At 50.2% G+C, this 20782-nt stretch overlaps 8 protein-coding genes and 1 non-coding gene across 9 annotated transcripts; 4 read left to right on the top strand and 5 right to left on the bottom strand.

Annotated features, from left to right (window-relative positions):
• The first annotated feature begins 825 nt into the window (after positions 1-825).
• BDV38DRAFT_232457 (uncharacterized protein) lies at positions 826-2393 on the top strand. The gene is made up of 4 exons (XM_032053042.1): positions 826-1450; positions 1518-1579; positions 1656-1940; positions 2003-2393. The coding sequence occupies exons 1-4, from the start codon at positions 1351-1353 to the stop codon at positions 2174-2176; spliced, it is 621 nt and encodes a 206-aa protein (XP_031920047.1). The 5' UTR covers positions 826-1350; the 3' UTR covers positions 2177-2393.
• A 114-nt stretch (positions 2394-2507) lies between these two features.
• BDV38DRAFT_277046 (putative pathogenicity factor) lies at positions 2508-3395 on the bottom strand (the record flags this gene model as incomplete). The annotated part of the gene is made up of 1 exon (XM_032058398.1): positions 2508-3395. One exon carries the CDS (start codon positions 3393-3395, stop codon positions 2508-2510), a length of 888 nt encoding a protein of 295 aa, XP_031920046.1.
• Positions 3396-3723: 328 nt separating this feature from the next.
• Positions 3724-7267, bottom strand: BDV38DRAFT_289768 (uncharacterized protein). Its single transcript, XM_032061332.1, has 2 exons — positions 6732-7267; positions 3724-6632 (listed from the first exon to the last, which is right to left on the bottom strand). Exons 1-2 carry the CDS (start codon positions 6959-6961, stop codon positions 4124-4126), a joined length of 2739 nt encoding a protein of 912 aa, XP_031920045.1. The 5' UTR covers positions 6962-7267; the 3' UTR covers positions 3724-4123.
• A 1405-nt stretch (positions 7268-8672) lies between these two features.
• Positions 8673-8744, top strand: BDV38DRAFT_t5. Its single transcript has one exon. It is a non-coding gene; the product is annotated as a tRNA-Ala (tRNA).
• A 335-nt stretch (positions 8745-9079) lies between these two features.
• Positions 9080-11121, bottom strand: BDV38DRAFT_277044 (cytochrome P450; the record flags this gene model as incomplete). Its single annotated transcript, XM_032058397.1, has 6 exons — positions 9080-9479; positions 9673-9893; positions 9956-10206; positions 10265-10416; positions 10478-10672; positions 10733-11121. The coding sequence occupies 6 exons, from the start codon at positions 11119-11121 to the stop codon at positions 9080-9082; spliced, it is 1608 nt and encodes a 535-aa protein (XP_031920044.1).
• A 775-nt stretch (positions 11122-11896) lies between these two features.
• Positions 11897-13672, bottom strand: BDV38DRAFT_289763 (general substrate transporter; the record flags this gene model as incomplete). The annotated part of the gene is made up of 4 exons (XM_032061331.1): positions 11897-12121; positions 12185-12690; positions 12751-13414; positions 13478-13672. The coding sequence occupies 4 exons, from the start codon at positions 13670-13672 to the stop codon at positions 11897-11899; spliced, it is 1590 nt and encodes a 529-aa protein (XP_031920043.1).
• Positions 13673-14338: 666 nt separating this feature from the next.
• BDV38DRAFT_289761 (cytochrome P450) lies at positions 14339-16426 on the top strand (the record flags this gene model as incomplete). The annotated part of the gene is made up of 5 exons (XM_032061330.1): positions 14339-14659; positions 14717-15293; positions 15348-15805; positions 15878-16185; positions 16255-16426. Exons 1-5 carry the CDS (start codon positions 14486-14488, stop codon positions 16424-16426), a joined length of 1689 nt encoding a protein of 562 aa, XP_031920042.1. The 5' UTR covers positions 14339-14485.
• Positions 16427-17432: 1006 nt separating this feature from the next.
• On the top strand, positions 17433-18212 carry BDV38DRAFT_277041 (sulfotransferase family protein; the record flags this gene model as incomplete). Its single annotated transcript, XM_032058396.1, has 1 exon — positions 17433-18212. One exon carries the CDS (start codon positions 17433-17435, stop codon positions 18210-18212), a length of 780 nt encoding a protein of 259 aa, XP_031920041.1.
• A 986-nt stretch (positions 18213-19198) lies between these two features.
• Positions 19199-20777, bottom strand: BDV38DRAFT_289758 (major facilitator superfamily domain-containing protein; the record flags this gene model as incomplete). The annotated part of the gene is made up of 5 exons (XM_032061329.1): positions 19199-19672; positions 19789-20167; positions 20253-20427; positions 20482-20588; positions 20639-20777. 5 exons carry the CDS (start codon positions 20775-20777, stop codon positions 19240-19242), a joined length of 1233 nt encoding a protein of 410 aa, XP_031920040.1. The 3' UTR covers positions 19199-19239.
• Between the last annotated feature and the right edge of the window lie 5 nt (positions 20778-20782).

Here is a 20782-nt window from a genome sequence, read left to right as displayed (position 1 = left end):
CTTTCTTTCTACCATTACTTTTGATGTCACTACATAATTAGTAGTCGCTGCTAGATAACCCGGGAGGGCGTACGCCGTCTCCCATCGGAATGAATCCGCGCATTTCGTTCATGAATGCCTCGACCTTGTTCGGAACCCTATGTAGGAGTAACTGAGGACCGAGTCTCACAATGTAACAAACCCCATGTAACGTGACGTCAACGCGCCTGGGTCTTTACCCCTTCATGGGAAATTAGGAGTAGAAGATGCATACAATCTAGTACCAACCAGATCGTCGACACGTATTTTCGCGTGACAGAATGACTTGCTTTAGCAAGACTTTTTCTCTGAGCCATTGCTGGCCAGAGCTTGGGTGATATGACAAGACTAGTCGATGTGGACTAAGGAATTAGAGTTAATCGCTCACCGCCCAAAGCGGGGGAGACGCTTGGACCGATCCTGAGGCATTTTTCGTATGCAATCCCTCCGTATCAGAACCAACCTCTTGTTATCATCAGACTTGGAAGAACTCAAATGATCACGTATAAAACGAAAAAGTCTATCGGATATCTCGTCTGTTATCTGTGATTGTATAGTGGATTTGAGGGCGGCGCGTTCCTTTCAGGTGGGGTGAACCGTACCGTACAGTACAGATACATACATACAATCATACAATCAATCATACTACCACATCAAGTGGTATGGTAGTATGAATGTATGTTCTCTCTGTACTTGTACAGCCCGCGAGGATCGTCCGAGTCACCTGTTTCTTCAGGCGCATATATACATTTCCTTGTTTTTCTATCATTCCGAACCAAAAGTCTTCCGGTTCTCTCTCTCTCTCTCTCTCTCTCTCTCTCTCTCTTTTTCTTTCTTTCTTTCTTTTTCACGTTCCTCTTCCTATCTTCTCCTGAATTAATTGTTGTTGAATCCTGGAGGTCCTTCAAATCATATTTAGAGTTCTAAAGTGTAAAAATATTGTCCCATTGAATTGAGGAGAAAAACTCTACCAAAAATAAAGCTGGAGCTCCGCACTCGTCGTCGTCGTGTTTTTATCACCTGGCCGGGTGGGAAACCTCAGGCATGAACCCAACTTAATTGCTCGCGCTCGCACTTCTTCTCCCTCCCTCTTCTTCTCTCCTTCCATGACACATTAAATTTATCCCCTTAACAGTACCAACCTTTATCTCCCGGGCTGGAAGATCTCTGCCTTTCCTTAGTGGATTAAAATCCCCGTAATCCATCCTCGAGACCTGTCATTCAATCTCCCCGATCGGCCGGTCGCCGCGATCGCTCAACATTTACTCCCTCTGTCGTCATTTCATATAAATATATATATTACTAGCACTACTACGACTTTCCCCCCTCACGATGGATTTCCATCTAGTACCGCGCGGCGAAGATCGAAACTACACGGGCTTTCTAACAAAAACTATTGTCTACATATCGTCGTTGATTGTCTTTCTAGCTTGTAAGTGCGCCCCGTCGCAATCGTAACTTGGCAAACGAGTATGACGACAGACTGACGGGGAAGGCAGCATTCGGGTTAACCGTATCATCCATTGTCATCCCAAAATGGATCAGCTATTCCAATGATCAGGTGCGGATTCTCTTGTCGTTTTATTTGCTGTCTTCATGTCTCGATCGGCATGCGTACTAACCCTTCATCGATCTAGATCTGGTATTCATACGGCCTCCATCGGCGCTGTTCGTCAGTCACCGATGCCTGCGTTAGTTTCCCCCAGCAGGACGATTGCAGTGGTCGGGGCCGCTATTTCTGTTCCATGTGGCGCTCCGTGGGCTTTCTTATGTCCTTTGCCGTCGTTCTGGAGGGCATGAGTATCGTCGCATACTTGATCATATTATCCGGTGGGAAGCGATTGCGGGAATCCGGGTGGAAGGTTCTCAGTTTGTTGATCGTGTTATCGGTCGTGGTTCAGACGGCGAGCATGTCGATTGTGGTACGTTTGGATCGACCTGGCTGGCTTAGAAAGATGACCCGTGCTAAGTATCTCTGCTTCAGGCCTATTTGTACGACCATGACCCGCGGTTTTTCCCCGGCTGGAAACTGGATGAGTCCTGGATTTATTGTACCATTAGCTGGTGTGTTAGCTTGCTCTGTGCGGCCGCCCTTATTATTGCCGGTCGCGTACTACCGTCAGAAGGTGGCTATGAGTTGATCCCCGACCATTCCTAATTCTATTCCTCTTGGAGACATGTCAACGGGGGTACGATTCGATATACGTTTACGGCGGTGCATTTGTGATTTGCGGTTCTGCGTTTTTATGCTGCTTTCCTTCTTTTTCCTGCGTCGGCATTCTGTTCAACTTGGTGGTTTTCGTTCTTTTTGCATGTACATACAGACTAGATGTCGACGAGTAATGTTTATGACCCGTGAGTTTCCGTCCATTGAATGATACCTACTGACTTCAACATCCCACTGTCTAGAACTGATCAACCCCCAGAAATGCAACTCAAATAGTTGTTTCAATCCGTCTCAACTCCAACAGGAAAGAAATGAAGCTCAATCAATCTCCCACGTGAACGTTCTTCACAGTCCCCTTCCTATTAACCCTAGAACCCTTCTTCCCATTCCCACCCTTCTTCCCTCTACCTGCATCCCTCCTCCCCCTCCTCTGCCTCTTCTTCACCGGAGTCAGAACCCAAGGCTGAAACGTCGGCAAGAGCTCAATATCCGGAAACACAATCCGACGAGCCGGCACGCCCTGTCCGCGCAGAGAATCCATCTCCCCACGCACCCGACGAACAAGGTCCCTCAAATCCGCAAACGACTTATCCCGACCAACCTCCCTCAGAAGCCAACTCGGCACAGGCGAAGGCACAATAGTCGGTTTCCTGCGTCTGCCACGTTCGCCCCGTACCCGCGCACCATCACCGACAGGGGCAAGCTCAGCAACGACAGATGACAAACCCGACCCAGACGAGAGCGTGGTCAGATCACACTCGGTAGTAGTAGTAGTAGTAGTCGTCGTATTAGTAGTAGTAGAAGAAGAAGAAGAAGAAGAAAAAGTAACCTCCCCTCCATCCTCCACCTTCAACCTCTCCACCTCCCTCTTCCTCAACACAACCTCCCACCCCGAAACACCACCCCACCTCTCCATCCTCCCCAGGACAATCATCAACAACTCACACTGTGTAACCGGCCACTCGACCCGATACCGCGCCCGCTGGTAATGCTGCCGACAGTAATGCACCCACACATGGTCTGGGAACCGCTTCGTGGCGGACTTATTGCGGCCGAAGATATGCGAGATGACTTTTCGGCGTGAGTAGGTGGTTTGAGTATCGTCGTCTGTTGCTGCTGGACAGGGACTTGTGAATTCGCAGGGTGGAAGGAAGGGCTCTTCTTGAGTTTGTTCTTCTTTTGGTTTTTCTCTTCTAGGTTGTGGCGGCATTTTATGGTTTCTTCTTTCTTTCTTTCTTTCTTTCTTTCTTCCTTTGGGAGATGGGTTTCTTTTTGTCTGTTTTCTTGTTTGGTTTTGGGGAACTTGGTTTTGGGGTGGATGGCTTTGTTTAGAGGGGGGATATGGGATGATGGGGAGGGTTTCTTTTATTTCTTTTATTATTTTTTACTCTTATATATATGAGGTTGTATGTGGCAAATGTTGTGAGTATGGGCATTGTGATTGGAGAAAGGGGAATGGTATGCAGGTGCCTAGTTGGAAGGCATCATGATTCTTGTGGTGGGTTGGAGACAAAGGGGGTACTTCTTCACTGTTGGGTTGTTGGTCTTGGTGAGGGCTTGTAGATTCCTGGATGTGATAGGTGGTAAGTCGTAAGGGCGAATCAGACAAGGATGGACCAAGGATTTCCATTCAGTCTTGTGAGTAATGCTATGTATGCAATGCCAATCATCTGCTATATTCGTGATCATGTTCAAGTCAAACCATGTTCACCGGTACCAAGTATCAATCTGCGTATGTATAGATATCTCTGTGTGTATAAAACCTGAACGCCGCCCGAAAAGTTAACCCCAGCAACCACGTTCGTACATTTTTCATGCTCCATGCAATCTTAGAGGCCAAAAAGATAAAAAAAAAAGAAAAGAAAAGAAAAGAAAAGAAAAGAAAAGAAAAGAAAAGAAGACAACAAAGAAAAGGTCATCAAGTCATGGACCGAAAAATCATGCGGCATATCCTGCAGGCAGTTTGGGGACGTATCTCCTCAGTGCCCGTTGGTTGCTGCACCCCACAGACCCGATGTCGATGGTATTCAGCTCTCGGCTCAGCGCGTCCATGCCCTGGTCACTGCCCGCCACGGGATAGCTCTGAGGAGCCCCGTTACTACTCATCACCGGGTAGCTCTGGTTCATGGGTTGGGTAATCGGCACCTTGGCGGGAATCGGTGGGCCCGTGTGGACCGGGGCGTACAAGGCTGACGGGGAGTGTCCGCGTGGAGATGGGGAGACAGAGGCTCGATGAGAGGGGGCTGCGTTCGGGGAACTCATGGTCCGCCCATGCCTGTAAGGCGAGAGTGCGCGACCACGGTTCTCCCCGGGCGAGGTTCGCATAGCAGGATCCGGCACGTATGACTGACGCCTATATTGTCCGTCCACCACGGGCCGGGACCGTGGTGCGTACTCTCGAACAGGCGGTGGCGCGGGGCTCCTCTTTCGTGGGACATTCTTGAAGCGGACTACCACGCCTGCTTTCTTGGTCTTCCGTTCTGGCTCCGGCGCCCATGTATCGGTAGGCAGGTGGTCCGAGGGATCGATCTCTCGACCATCGTCACCAATGATCGGACCTGGGTCCCGTGCTGCTTCCCTCTCGGACCGTCGGGCGGCGTCCATCGCCTCGGCTGGTGTTTCATATGCCGGAGCTGGATCCCGGAAGACCGCCGCGCGAGCAGCGTTTGGATTGAAGGCGTCAAATGAATCCGGCGAGAACGGGATTTGAGAAGCCTCCCGCTCGCCGAGCGGTGGTGGTCGGGGACTGACAGATTTCCGGCGCGGCACGAGACGAGTCTCCGATGAATGCGCTGATCCTCTACTGATCAGTGAACGGCGGTCGTCCATGATCGGTGGGGACGGTTCTACCGGGTACGGCACGATCACGGACGTCGGCTCGGGCGGCAGGATAATATCTTCGATCAGTTCACTGCGTCTTCGACTCTGGCGCCGTTCATTTTCGGCACGGTCCGACTCGGCCTCTGCAATGACCGGGTCAAACCCGGCGACTAGACTGGGGGGCATTGCCGGTCCGTTCGTATGTGGGGGAAGTTCTTGCATCCGGGCCGCGTCGGACGGCAGGTGCGACGGCTGCGACAAATTGATTTCTCTGGAGGTCCGGGGAGATGCAAACTCTGGCGAGTAAGCTTGGTACGAAGGGGTTGGTGACGGTACTAACTGCTGACTGGTCTGGACCAGGCCGGATCGATGAACCGGGGGCGGAGGCGGAGGACCCTCCTCTTCTTCGTCTTCCACCCGGGGCTGCATCGTTGCATACTCTGCCGGTAGGCTTTCACGACTACTAGGAGGTCGGATTGGGCTGGTTTCTTTGACTAGGGAGTTGCTATGCGGGCGATAACGGGCTTCCGTTTCCACTGGGTGGGAACCATATTCTACCTGAGGTTCGCGGATACTCGCTGGGGAGCGTTGCTCGTACCGGGAGACTTGCTGTCCCGACGCTATCTCGTTGGGCACATACTGCTCCGGCGAAGCGAATGCATAGTGGTGGCTGTGGTGGCTGCTCGGACGTGGTGGTGTTGCCTCTGGCATCGGCGCATACATTTCGGGTCCCGATCGACTTGTTGGCCGGTCGTGCCTAGAAGAGCGAAAGTCCGTGGGCGGCGCATTGCCGTACCCAGACCGCGGTCGGGCGTAGGAGCGTATCTCATACGAGTCTGGCCTTTCACGGTGCGAATGGTAAGGTACGTCCTGCGGATGACGCCGAGGGGGAGGCGGAGCCGGATGGGATGGATTACTCCATTCTTGGTGGAAATCATCGGGCGATTCATAGGTTCTCCCGGAGTGCGAGGCTACCCCCGGTGGTGGGCCATACGCGGATGCATCCAAGGGGACCTCCGGAAGCCCTGACGGTCGCGACAAGTGGCGCGTATATTCCACTGGGGACGGCGTAGAGTGGGGGTGATCGTGGGTTGGCAGGGGTGGAGTGGAATGGGTGTGTTCGGGCATCGGTCGAGGAGGGGATTGAGTGGATGCTGGCGGAGCCGAAGCCATCTTTTCTGGAAGCGCAGGACGTGCCGGCGCTGACCCTGGAGGACCACTGGGCAGTGGACGTCGCTTGACTTCTTTCAATTGTCGGGGTCCTGAGAGAGACGAAGAGGAGCTGATTGGCGCTGGACTCGACCTTACGTTTAGGCTTGAGCTTGAGGTGCTCGGTCTACTGGGGACGTTGACTTTCTCTGCCGCTTGCGTCCGGCGTTCAATCACTGCCTCATCTTCTGGTCTAGTGTCGTAGTAAGTCATCTCAATACGGACTTCACCGGCATACTTTCCACGAAACTGCAATGGATGCCAGTGATCACTTTGGCTACCACCGGGAATGATCAAGTCTTTGAGATCAATCCAGGTCTCCCCAATCAGGTCAGTTTTCTTGTCGTCGTTGAATATGGTTACCTTGAGTCTGAAATAGTCTGGTGACTCGTGGACGGTAAATCGAAGTTCTTGATCCCTAGAAAACGTCAACAGGAACAGGTCAAAACCAGGCCAATCGGGAGGAAGTCGAGAGAGAAGAGACCGAGATCAAACCAAGGCAATATTTCGCACGTACCATCTCGGTGTTTGGCCCCCTCGCAAGTCAGTATCCGTTTTCTTCGCTTCTTTCCCTAAACGAGCCGCACAATAGGGATTTTGTTTCCCCATGGTCTTTCTGTTGGGCAGGTTCTTCGCCCGGTCGATGACGAGAACCAACGTTCCAATCGCAGGCCCGTCGACGGACATATCAGCGTAAATGCCGGCGGCATGGTTGATCATCGACAACCGGGGCGGTTTGGAAGCCATATTATAATGGCTGCGAATTGATACGTCGCCCCGAGAGGAACCAAGGAGGGGGGGGGAAATTAATCAAAGGAATGCGATATCACTGGGAGGCACCGCATTCGTCGCAACGAAAACGATTTTGCGAATTTGGGGGGGAGAGGCAAGTGTAGTACAAATAATTCATACAAGGGATCTATGCAACCAACGGCCACACAATCACAAAGAGAAGAAAAAACCAACGGTGCCAGTCCACACCGGAATCTGTCTTGTTTACACGACAGGGGGACTTCAGGACCTACAGGGGCGGGAACGTTGAGCAACCAAAGACACAAAGACTCCGATCGAGTGAGGAAGAAAAGGAAAGGAAAGGATAGGATGAGATGAAGATGAAGATGAAAGAAAGGGAGGGGAAAGCAAACACGACCAGAACCAGAACAAGAACAAGAACAAGAACAAGACCTGGCGATAAGACGATCTGAGCGGATATGGAAACTTTACCCAAACTTACGTGATGCACGACCGAGGTGCAGCCTGATTGGATGCGGAGTGGGACCCTGGGTCAGGCGCTGAGAGTTGGGGTGGCTGGGGGTGGCTGGGGATTCATTCTGATTAGTGGAGCTGGTGTGTTCCTGCATGCAACGAAGTGACTTCTTCAAACGACGTTCCCTCATGCAGACTAGCGCCCTGTATTTTATCGGTCGCAGTTTTCGATCCCAACTTGGTTTTCCTCCCGTTTCAGAGCTGTCCCAAGGAGGACGCAACAGCCTCACAACGTGTATTGTGATTGTATCAACGTTTCAGAGATCCTCCAGCCACCGCAGCAAGTTTCCCCCAGCAATCCACTTTTGCAACATGAAAATCCTGATCATCGTCATCGTCAGGCGTCGACTTTGCGCCCGAGTCGTCTTGAGACCATCCAACATTCCTGCCGAGACTCTCCGTGTCCCACCGCAGGTCTCCACCGGGAAATGTGGGCTGCATACTTTAATACACGGACTCCGTTTGCTGGCTTTACAGCAAAGACGAAGAAGATGCATTCTCTCTCCTCCACCTCGTGAGCTGTCACTGTAGGTCTCACGGAACAAGACAGCTCCCATCTCGAATCCGGTCCCACGAATTAATTGATCCCCCCCTCCTCAGGTGTTTCAATCGTGCTGGGAACTGCGCACGGAAAATCCCCTGGTCCACTCTGAAATTGGGTTGCCTGTCTCAGCTTGCATACGTCTGGAATTTCCACAGCCACGACACCAGGCAGTGATATTTTAGAAGATGATCTCACTCCACTCGGTACTATAATTAAACTTCGAGGGGAGAATCCCGGCAAGATGAGTCGGTCTGACAGAAGGTAAACAACTAACTTGCCTTCAAGTTGTGGTCCACCGACATGTCGTAATACACGGCGGAGTGGATGGGGAAAGTCTATGCGACCACCTGCAGCAGCATGGCAGACAACAATATATTTCCGGAGTCTGCTCCGTGATGCTCGGCCCCCATCACCAAGTCGGGTCTCTAATGTCCGTGAACAGGCGGTCGGGAATATCATACCACATACCTCGCTGTTTCAACGGGATTATCTCCCTTTCCACGTGGGTCGCCGCATTAGCTGAACTCTGGACCTTGACCGCATTCTTGGAATCTGGCCTGGAATGCGCAAGTCCGCGGTTTCAACAATTGACCGGACCGTTGAGCATGCCTCTATATAGCTTTTGAAACTGTGTCCGAATATCCAATTGGGGATGTGGTTTAGTGGTATAATACTCCCTTAGCATGGGAGTGGTCCGGGGTTCGATTCCCCGCGTCTCCATCTTTTTTGCTCTCCCAGAGCTTTTTCACTCGGCTCTGGGAGACTGGTCTGAGTGTTGCTACGCTTTTCCTTTTTGCTAATTTGGGTTGCCCCAAAGTATGCGTTCTTATGGCCACACCCAGGCCCTTTATTGTTCCCCAACCCTGAAAATACACTCATTCCATCGCTTAGTCGAAGGTACCGGTTCAATCGTGCAACGCCCCTTTGTATCATGGCAGTAGAGACACCATGCAAAATATATTGTTCTTGGATGAGCCAACAGCGACGCCGTCTCTGCAGTCCCAGTAGTATCAACAATAAAAATATAGAAATAACCGGAATACCCACGCCACAAATCACACCAGCGTAAGATCTTTAAGCTCCTCAGAATGGCTTTTCTCCCACGGATGGTCTGTTTCCACTGCTCGGATAAGCTCTTCATACCGCGGGTTACGCGGCTGGATAGTAACGTGGTACGGCACCGGGTGACTGATCGCACCCGCTTGATATTCGGTCCGTAGATCGATCTCCTTGCCATCTCGAGTCGGCTTGGTGATGGTAAAGGCTGCCACCGATTGAGCAATGGAGATATATAGGTTCGCATCCGCTAGTGTGCGGCCGGGGCAGACACGGCGTCCGAATCCGAAGACCAAGTAGTACGGATTGGCCTCCGGGTCGTGTCCTTCGTCGCTCAGGAAGCGCTCGGGCTTAAAGGAGTGCGGATCTGGGTAGGTATTGGGGTCGTGTGTGAATGCCCTAAATGCGGTTAGCAGGAATAGTTGACCTCCTGGTATATGGTCTGTCTTCAGGGCAGTTTTGTTTTGTTCAACTGGGCGCTCTTTGGAACAGTTCAAGTGAAACCATATAAGGTCGGTGTCGCAAACAGGATGATACACACCAAACATTTGGGACCATCAGAGTCCCTCGGGGAAAGGAATAACCTTCATACATATCGTCCTTGACGGAGGCATGCGCGGTACCCATCGGGAGAACCGGATGCCACCGGAGGATTTCTTTGACCATGGCATCAATATATGGGAGATTTTCGCGATCCTGAAAACTAGGTAGACGGTCTGACCCTACAACACGATCAATTTCGGCTTGCGCCTTCCGTTGCACCTCGGGGAAGAGGGCCATCACAAGGAAGAAACTCGACATGGTGGATACCGTCTGGAATATATCAGCATGGGTCTCAATCCTTGGAGTGTGATATGGACAAAATGTGTGTATACCGTATCAGATCCGCCCCCATAGAAGGACGCAGCAGCCCACTTTATCACCGTTTCTTCATAAGACCCCGGCCCAAGCTGGTTCGCATTCTTCTGGAGTAAACCGGCCAGAAAAGATGGCTCAAAGTCTTGCTGGGCCAGCTTGCGTTTCACAAAGGCATAGGGCACATCGCTGAACGCTGCAACATGCTTTCGAAATTGTTTTGCCATTCGCGCAAACCGAGCCCCCGGAAACCACGTAGGCACATGTTTCACTGATATCTAAGTCAACGCCCGCACCAAAACGAGAGAGATTGCTCCCCAACAGCTTACAGATCGGAATAAAATCCACAGCCCACGTCCCCGGGAGAATCGCCAACCCAAACGTAGCCATCGCCTCATCGGCGAGGTCAACAAGAGGGTCATGTCCATGTGGCTCAATCGTATAGCCATAAGCGACCTTTAAAACGATAGCACCAGCCTCTCTAGCGACTTTATCAGTAAACACACTCATCATTCCAGGCGCGACAGCCGCGTAAAGCATACTTGCGTATATGTTGTAGTAAATTATCCGGATCCTCAAGTACACGAAGAAGAAACCGACGGACCTCACGATCCTGCACCGCGTTGAATCGAGACACAGCTGACTTCGACCCAATCTGATGACCAAGGGCCTTCCGCATGTCCTTAAACGAGGGGTTTGAATATTCTAGGGTGCCTAGAATCTTATCCCAACCGGCCCTAGGCTGGTGTCAGCAGCCATTACTGAGTCCAAGCATGTCCGGTGGAAATGACGACGACATTTTACCGAAGTTCCAACTAGGTCTGGAGGACCAGATGGAAGACCGCTTTTCAAGTATTTCTCTGGCGTAGCGGGCGTCATTGAGGATGACGATATTGTCGCCTAATATGCTCAATGAGCTGATTGGACCTAGCTCAATGTTAGTATTGCCCTGGGGAGGGAGATATTCTGTTCTGTAGACGAGGTGACTACCGTAGAGGTCTTTATGTGTAAGCCAGTATTCCCAATCGCGGACATCGTGGGATGGCAGGTCCGTTAGATTGCCGATTATCGGTTTTCGGTGAGGTCCTGGTGGTAAGGGTCCTAGAGGGTGCTTTCTGCCGAATAATGATCTAACCAGAGATAAACCGACGAGGATAATTGCGAGCAGTAGAAGTATGGACTCCATGGCGGGCACAGACTTTGTCCCGCTGTTTTCTGCTGTATATAGAGCTTCGCCTGGACAAGGAGGAAGGATAGAATGTTCGCGGTCGCAGAAGAAGGTCAGAACAAAGTGTATTATATGTTATTAGGATAAGTGTTTCGAGATTTATGCGGCACAAAACAGGTTCATGGCCGTACTATTAAATTAGCATGAAGTTGTCATAAACGCATTGATACTGTTATGGGCGAATCATACTTCGGGTCTTGTGGTTGACCCAATAAAAGAGAGTCATTAATAACGAGGAGAAGTTTAAGATGCATGAATCCATCCAGATCTGCAGTTTATCTAGGTGTTATTGGCTCAAAACATGATCACTTATTCTGCAGGATCCGGGATGAAGTGATACCTCACATTGCCCACATTATTGCAGCAGTAAGGGTTGAAGCTTTGGTGAGTCTGAATTGACCACCTACGGACCTGACGTCTTGGTTAACAAGTTCCACTTTATTAATTTTGGACGTTCCAATTAATAATCCATTGATTGATTTCCCCACGGGGCTGGCATTAGACAGACTCTGTCCTCTTACTGACGTCCTCCATCTTCTCTCGTGGCGGTTGAGGTATGCATATAGTTTTAGGTACATAAAGCGTTGTCTCGCGAAACAACTGCCTAACGGAGCGATGGTAAAAAGTCGTGTAAATTTAGAGAGCATCTAGGAGTGCTAGGAATATAATAGAAAGAATACAACGGTGACCAAGGAATTGACAATTTCCGCCCATCTAACCCTAATATTGCTTACTACATCTCCCAGTTATGTTTACGACCCTCCGCATTGACAGCATCGATTCTCGCTGCCTCCCCGATAAGACACTGGTAGGACGAGAACTGGCGAGCCGAGACCCGAGCGGCAAAGATTTCGTCCAACTCTTCCAGCGAGCGACCTTTCATCTCAGGGATGAAGAAGTAGAAGAAGATGACACAAGCCAGGTTGGACCCAGCCCAGATATACCCGTAGCGGGCGCCCTGTATAGCAAATCGTCTCAGTCTCGACACGAAACAAATAGATCCCAGGGGGAAGCAACATACCCAATTCAAATGTTCCGGATTAATAAAATACGGCGTACAAAAGTTCACCAACCAAGCAAGCAGGTAACCCAACGACGTGGCCGTGCCCACCGTCCAGGCGCGCAACCTCGAGCTAACCAGCTCCGTTGCAACGGGGTAACTCGCGGCACCAACACAGCCGTTGTAGAAGAACATGAACAAAGCCGTGAAGGCGACCAATGCCTGACCTGTAGGAAGAGAGTTCGGACTCACCGTTGCTGCGATGGCGCTTCCTAATTGGCACAATCCGCAGGCGATAGCACCGAGTATGAGGATTGCGCGACGACCAAGCCAGTTCCGGATTGCGTACATGCCGATGTTGACGCCGAGGAAGCCGAAGCAGGTGTTCATGATGGAGAACTCGAAGGCTTTGGTTATGCCTGATACTGTGAAGAAGTAGGTTTGGTAGCCGATTAGGAACCACACGCCGGACGCGGATTGGCAGCCGATCATGCAGTAGCAGAGGATTGTTCGGCGGAGATCAATTCCTGTTTATAAGATGATGATGAACTCATTCTTTTTAGGTTCGGAAATAAAGGTGAACTCACCTCGGAACATGTCTAACGCTGTAACGTTTCCCTGCTCGCGCTTTTCCTCTTCAACACCCTTGACCATCTCCGCCCACTCCAGTTCCAGAAGAGACGGGGCCATCTCATCCCCGCTTTCATCGCTGCTGGATGTAGCACGTATCGTAGCGTAGCTAGTACCGCGGAGTTGCTCAAGCGCTCGTCTTGCAGCTTGCACTTTTCCCCGATGGAGAAGCCACCGCGGACTCTCAGGGACGAAGAACAACGCCACGAAGAGGAAAGTAGGGACAATATATAGGCAAGCCAAGGGAATCCGATACGAAAGGCGATCCATCCTTTCCTTAGTCTTGTTATCCACCGCAGCACCCATAATACTACCGATATTCACCCAGTACGCGAACAGAGCAACCATCACGCCACGCAGGTGGGCTGGTGATGCCTCTGCAGTGTAAATATTGGAGAATGTAACCAGGAATCCGTTCGCGAATCCTAATAGTACTCGCCCAAGGTATAGAACTCCTGGTGAGGGGGCGCCAATTTGGATGGCGCATGCGATGGCGTTGACGATGCAAGCGAGCCACAAGGCATGTCGGCGGCCTAGGTAGGCTGAGAAGAACCCTGCTACCAGGGAAGAGACGAAGGAACCCAGAGTTAAGAGAGACGTAATCAGTTGTTGAACCGTGCTCTATGTGAATTGGCGGTTGGTTAGTTTTTGCGCGTCATTCTGAAAGAGGCGATATAATCTCACGTCAATGGCATATCCTCCCTCAGATCCTGGGTCTGGGTATCCGAATACTTTGAGGAAGCCTGGCATAGCCTGGAGAGATCCAATAGCAGCCAGGTCAAATCCATATTGCAGGTTGGCCATTGAGACTAGTGAGCAGAGGAGAAGACATTTTCGGTTCTGCCATAATGTTGTCGTGGATATACTAATCTCTGCCATGAGGATACAAGGAAGTAAGCATTTACGAAAGGTAGCTGCAACGTCGGTTATGACCTCAAGGCCAGAGTGCAGCGCCACTTCTTTTTCAAGGTGTATCCCCACATTTATATCGATTCGTAGCTCCGGCTATAAAAGAACAGCACCTATGCCGAGGACTCCATGGAAGTCACGAATATATGTCCGACTCTGACGTTCCACCGATAGCGTTCCTTTAAAATGCACCTGACTCAGTCGGATTGTCTATTCAGATTATGCTAATGTACTTCTTTTTAGAGATCGGCTTTAATTACCCCACAAACCCCGCAAATGGGGCTCCGAACATCTGGGGCAGCGGCAGCGGATCCCGCTCAGGTTTACTATATTAGGGTTTACCGAGTTGGAAGAAGATAAACCTGTTAACTTGAATACATACATATGGTCGTGTGGCTTCCCTGGATGGTATATCTCTACAACTGTAGACCTCCCAACCGGAGCAATATGCCGACGGCTAGATGGTCACAATTGCTGCCCATAATCTAAGATATGCCAATCCTTCCCCAGACTTTCTTCAAACAGTACAGGATGTGGGGTAAGCTCAGCAGTGGCGGGATATCCGCCACTTGTGCCGCCACTTTGATGTCCCAATATTTATGTTGATCTCCCAACCAGGTCAGAAGACGATACCCCGCAGGACCTAGCAGGCCTATCATCGTGATTTCGGTATATACACTTATCCGAAGCAGGGTGAAATAGGGGTCTGAAAATATATGTAAATAGCTAGCTGACGTAGTTGTCGTGGAAAGCTTCCTGTTCGCATATCACCACCTCAGAATCATGATAGTCGAAAGGGTTGAGCAGCTCTTTGCTCTCATCCAGGATTGGCACATTCTCAGCCATCCTGGATGGAGCAAAGTAAATCTTACCACAGCATTACCTCTGGTAATTGTGATTCTGGGACTGGTCTTGATTGTAGACTATGGATATATGATATATCTTCATTTTCAAATGGCAAGTTTCCACTAACATCAAATATATCCCGATAGCTGCGCTAACAATCAGGTACAGCCACCAGGCCCCTTTCCCCTGCCCCTAGTCGGAAATACACATCTACTACCTGACCAAAAACCATGGATATACTTCGAGGAACTAGCAAAAGAATACAACACGCCCATGATCACATTCTGGACAGGCCGGCGACCAACAATCTGGATCTGCGACGCCTGGGCCGCCAACGAACTCCTCAACAAGCGAGCCGCGATCTATGCCTCCCGTCCACGGATGGTCGTTTTTAGTGAGCTCGGCGCTGGCCAGTCTAATATGGTCAACATGTACTATGGAGATAGGTGGCGGCTACACAGGAAACTAACACATATGGGTGTTGGACTGCAGCAAGTGCGCAACTACCGCGGGTTCCAGAACGACGAGAGCAAGGTCGTTGCGTTGGACCTCTTGAGCGAACCTAAGGAGTATGTGAGTCATTTTGAGAGGTATGCGACGAGCGTGGTCTCAATAATTGGGTTTGGACGACGTGTGTCTGCATATACGGACCCGATTATCACAGAGGTGATCGCGGTGATGCAGCGGGCGGCTGAGTTGAATGTGCCGGGGAAGTCGTTTCCCATGTTGATGGAATCATTTCCTTGTTAGTCTTCTATCAACATATCTCAATCCCCGTGCTTTAGTTAACATGGTCTAGTCCTCGCCAAATTCCCGAACTGGATGGCACCCTGGAAGCACGGATTAGGCAATGGACAAGGACGCGGCAGGCCTTTCTTCTATGCACTAGCAGAAGAAGTAGCCAGTGATCCGGAGGGAAGACAGTGCTACGCAAGGAAGCTGTTTGAAGAGGCACCGAAGCACAATCTTACTAAAATGGAGATCTCCTCGCTCTCCGGTAACCTTTTCGGAGCAGGCAGTGACACATCCAGCTCCACGCTTGTCACTTTTGTTCTCGCTTGCTGTGCATTCCCGGAGACGCTGTTCAGGGCATGGGAAGAGCTCGACCGGGCGGTGGGACCGCACCGAAGTCCAACGTTCGACGATGAGCCCAACCTGCCATATGTGAAGGCGTTTGTGAAAGAGGTGCTGCGGTGGAGGTCGGTTGCTATTATTGGGGGGCAGCCGCATGCGCCGATTAAGGACGATCGTTATAAGGTGCAATGCTCTTGTGTTAAATTCTCCCTGTCGGTTCATGCCTCGATGTGCTGATACGAGGAACCTGCTTAGGGCTGGTTAATCCCTAAAAATACCTGGGTACAGGGGAACGTCTGGGCAATTCATCATCACGAACGAGAATTCCCCGAGCCCGACCGCTTCAATCCGGATCGATACTTCGAAGCAAGCCCTGTTCATCGCCCGTTCCCGGTCGATAAGGGCTACATGACATTTGGATGGGGACGGCGAGTGTGCAGCGGCCAGGGTCTCGCTGAGCAGGGGACTTTTATCACCATTGCACGGTTACTGTGGGGCTTTGATATTCGAAAGGCGCTGGACCAGCGCGGAAATGAAATTCCCGTGGATATCTTTGATTATACGTAAGTGCTTCGATGGCGATTCTTCCTTGATTCACGAGTACGTAGCGGCTAATCGATCGTGTCTTATAGGAATGGCCTCAACATGCGGCCCAACCCGTTTGAGTGTCGGATTACTCCTCGCAACCAGGAGATCCGGTCCACCATTAGAAGAGAGGGTTTGCAGGCACTGCAGGATCTATCTCAGTACAATGGTGAAACAAAATACCGCATGAGCACGTATTATAATTCGGAGAAATTGTGACGGATATGGGTGACAAAAGTTGTTAGAAGGTGGACGCCTGGTTCTAAGCTGGACTAGGTTATATAGCAGAGTGCATGATAGTGCTTACATTGGATCTTTACTAGCATGAAGTCTGGTCAGGCATTTATCGAGCCTTGATCCTCCGAATATGAGAAGGTTGCATAGTGATTATCCACAACAGTATACAGCAACTTGTTGGCCTAGAGAATTATCACTACGTACAATGGCTATTAAGTCCAAACATGCTTCCCGATTGGTCTATGGCAACAGTGGAAGAATTGAGGAAGAAAAGAAAAGGTGGGGGGGGGGGGGAGAAAGAGGAAAGAGAGAGAGAGAGCGGTTCAGGGCCTCGACTGAAAAGACAAGGTTTGTGAATTCTTTAGATTAATCCCTACTTAACTAAGACTAACTCCACTCGATCTGGTGACCGTAATGAGTCTCCTTTGCATATTCTAAGATATGCCCCAGTAGAATTTCTAGAAAGAGAAGGGAGAACACGAGGCAACGCAAGGGACGCGAAGTATATTATGAGGCGTGAAGAGAATTTTCCTCGTGAATTGTTTGGGTAAACGTTGAATTGTCTTCAATAGCGTCGAGCCTACCAACATGCTTATTTCTAGGCTCTAATTTTTGAGGGATGGCCGTTTTGTCGGGTTGCATAGGGGTTTTATCTCAGAGGTATTGGTGATCCTATCCATTGGATACGTCAGATCAATACGAACATGAGTAATGGGAATTTTATGAACTAACCATACGTGTGAGGGATTGAAAGAAAACAAAATGCCAATTTTCTTTAAATTATTTTCTTCTCTGCAACTCGCTAATTTGCATGTATTGTAGGGCTTGGCTCAGCTACGCCAGCAATAAATCCCCTACACGCACCACCCCAAAACCATGTTGTCCGTCTTCCAAACACTGTTCTCTTGTTGAATTTTTCCAACGGCGACAAGAGAACCGTTGCTGTTAGCTTCTTAATTCGAAACCTCCATATACATTCGCTAGCAATATGGGCCACAAGGCTTCTACTCCTCAAAAGGGAACAAAACTCCAAGTCATAGGGGCCGGTCTCTCTCGGACAGGGACGGCTTCCTTTAGCAGCGCTCTAAACATCCTGCTTCAAGGCCCGGTCTACCATGGTGGAACCCAAGTGACGATGGGACCACCATCGGAAATACAGTCATGGATCAGCATCATGCAGAACTGCCTAACTGGGGCACCACAGGACCGGGAGGAAGCCTTGACCCTTCTAGAGGAGACATTAGACGGATACGCTGCCATCACCGATGCTCCTGGCACACAACTTGTCCCAGAACTCCTAGAACTGTACCCTGATGCCATGGTCATCTGTACTGTTCGAGATCCGGACGCCTGGGTGAAAAGCTATGCGCAAGTCCGTCACTTAGCAACGTTGTGGTACCTTCCGGCAGTCCTCCTCCCGCTTCCTGGGATGAGGCATTTCGTCAAGTGGATTTCCTACTTTCCCAAGCAGCAACGTCGGGTGTATGGGAAATTAGAATCCACCGTGGATATCTACCACCGTCATATTGCTTGGTTAAAGGAGGTTGTGCCGGAGGATCGTCTGGTATTCTTTGATGTGAGGGAGGGTTGGGAGCCGCTGTGTAAGGCACTTGGCAAGGATGTGCCGAAGGACATCGCATTTCCGCGCATCAATGATGGTCAAGCCATCGATGCGGTAGCGAACTATCATATTAGGCGTGGCCTTACTCGGTGGGCTGCTTTCTTCGCGGTGATTGGTGCCATAACTACATGGTCTGTTCTGCGTTGATCGAGGACTTAGAATCTTGGACTAGTGGTGACTCTTAGATTGATCGTTGTTCTGTGACTTTTCTAGTTAACTTTGGAGCGTTACCTGGCAGGTATTCTACTTTTTAGATGGGGAGTTTATGGCTTTTCTCATAACGTACTATGGCATATCGTTATCTCAACTCACCTAAAATCATTCTCTTTTCTGCCCAGTCGGCAGGCGTTTGAAATTTTCATGTAATGTAGCACTAAGATCCGCACCAGAGCAAACCATTTGAACTCAAATCTAAACTTGGGGAGAAAAGTTACGCAGATTCATCCCCTGCTTTCTGACCTAGATTCTGACCGGTGATCTCCGTAGATCTGTCACGGGGAGATGTAGAAAGTGAATATTTTGCCTCGGGAATAACTTCCGTTTGGCCCTATGTATGCCCTTTAAGAACCACTAGAGTAAAAGTTAAACCACCGTTACAAGCAATCCAAACTTAGAGGTCGGAAAGAGATTACCATATAAAATCCCCTTCAAACCCCTATGCAGGGAAATCTCATCGATTTACTTTTACAGAGTTCCTTAAAAGGGAGTCGAGTGGAGCCTTTGAACCAATTATAGCCGTTTCTTAGATCAGCAGACCCACCCGCTATTGAACGTGTCTGATCTGCTAACCGAAAAGATGGATGGCCGATATATATAATTCTTCTCTTTTAGTCACGTGTATTACTACTTTTAAACAGTTCTCAGTACAGAACTATAATAAAAATATATCTACTATATTTCTTCAACCACACTATAACTCTCTGTATTTGGAATACCCCTGTCTCTGATGCGTTACGATGGCCCATCGAACGACAGCGGTGTGGGGGACGTCTGGAGTGTGGAATGTAGATCATTTGGTCCAGAACAGTGGGTTGAGGAGAGTCTTCTGTGGAGAGCTGAAGCTTGCAGGAAGTGTTTCTGACCCTCCCACAGTGCTTTGGCAAGAATTCCAAAAGTTAGTTGCAGTCCACTAAGCCCTAAGCTCGAAGACCCTTGCAGTCCCAACACGCAGAAATCATGCAACCTTCTTCACCACCAGCCCCGTCTGGGATGCTCGCGCGAGAATCGTGAAGATCGTCCCTACTGCACAAATGAAGCCGGCTAGAAGCTGCAGATAGTGTGGATTCTGCCCGTGCCCCACGGACAAAAGAGCGCCCCCAATGGGATTGATGAAGAGAGCAGCGATAGACTGGACGCAGTAAAGGAGGGTCAGATTCGGAATGATGTGCTGCGGTTGGGAGATCTTGAACATCATGGACGGACCCAGAGAAACTGCGCAGCCCGAGCTGAATCCGTAGATCACGGAAAAGGCAATAGACGTGGAAACTCCAGTGCCAGGAAGCCACAACCCAAATATAAAAACCGTAGACAGAATGCCGAACACGGCCATCGTGTTGAATCGCCCTATTCGATCCGCCATCAGACCTGGCACAATTCGGCCCACGATGCTGGCGTGCCGATCGACTCATTAGTGGCGTCTGGGGAGTAAGATCTCTCTCATCGGGGTGGGCTTGCGTACCTGGCTGCATTGAGACACACGATGGCACCAACCTGGTCGTCCCACCCGCGGAGCCTGGCGACTGGGACGACAAAGCCGGACACCAGGAAATATGTGCTACCGAGAAACGAGATTCCAGTAATAGTGAATAGTAAATTGCGGTCCCTGAGAATTGTGGACCAGCGGCGATGATTCTGAGATGCGCTAGCTGGTTGTGGCTGTGGTATAGGGTTGGCGGGTGGGGCTTTGATACACATGGTAGTGATGATCAAGAGAAGGAAAATGATCAGCACGACACATCGCATGGTCCAGCCAAAACCGATTTTCGGCAGGAGATACTTGATCATCAATGGAAAGATCACCCCGCCAATACTCGTACCACAGGCAGAAATAGCAGTCACTAGTGATTGACGACCCCGAAACCATCGGTTTAATATCTGGACGTCTGATACGTTGGGTGGAGGAGGAATCAGCTCATATTCTTACGAAGGCGTCCTGCTGGCAATGAATGGACGAATGAATGCACTCACTAACGAAAAACACCGCACTGACCCCCAGGGGGCTGAGAATGCCTTGCAACAGAATGATCTGGTATAACTTCGACGAGAAGGAAGTACCGAGAAGGCCTGCAACATGCAATGTCGATCCAACTATAATGACTGGCGTAGGACCTAAGCGTACTGTAAGAGGCCCCACAAGACAAGCCTGGCAGAAAAAGTTGAGTCAGGCTCAGGCGATAGGATTTGGATGGAGTCTTACTCCGAAATACATAAGGAAAAACCCTAAACTATTGATCCACGCAATGATCGTCGGCGAGTAGGCCTTCAGTTGGTTCCGTTGGTAATAGTCCTGGAAGAGTCCGATCCCTTGAGGAGTGTTAGACTGAGATTGAAATAAGAAAGGAGAGATTAATCACCCGAACACCAGCCGAAGGACGCAAACAACCCACAGAATGAGCCAAATACCACCATATAATGAGTAAAGCTCCAGCAAGCCCTGCCTGGGTCTGAGCTATGGTCCGCTGGCGGAAGTGAGGAGGTGCCTTCCTTAGCCATTTCAT

Source organism: Aspergillus pseudotamarii, assembly GCF_009193445.1.
Source record: "Aspergillus pseudotamarii strain CBS 117625 unplaced genomic scaffold BDV38scaffold_1, whole genome shotgun sequence".
Lineage (NCBI taxonomy): Eukaryota > Fungi > Ascomycota > Eurotiomycetes > Eurotiales > Aspergillaceae > Aspergillus > Aspergillus pseudotamarii.
This window is presented reverse-complemented; position numbering and strand designations above follow the sequence as displayed.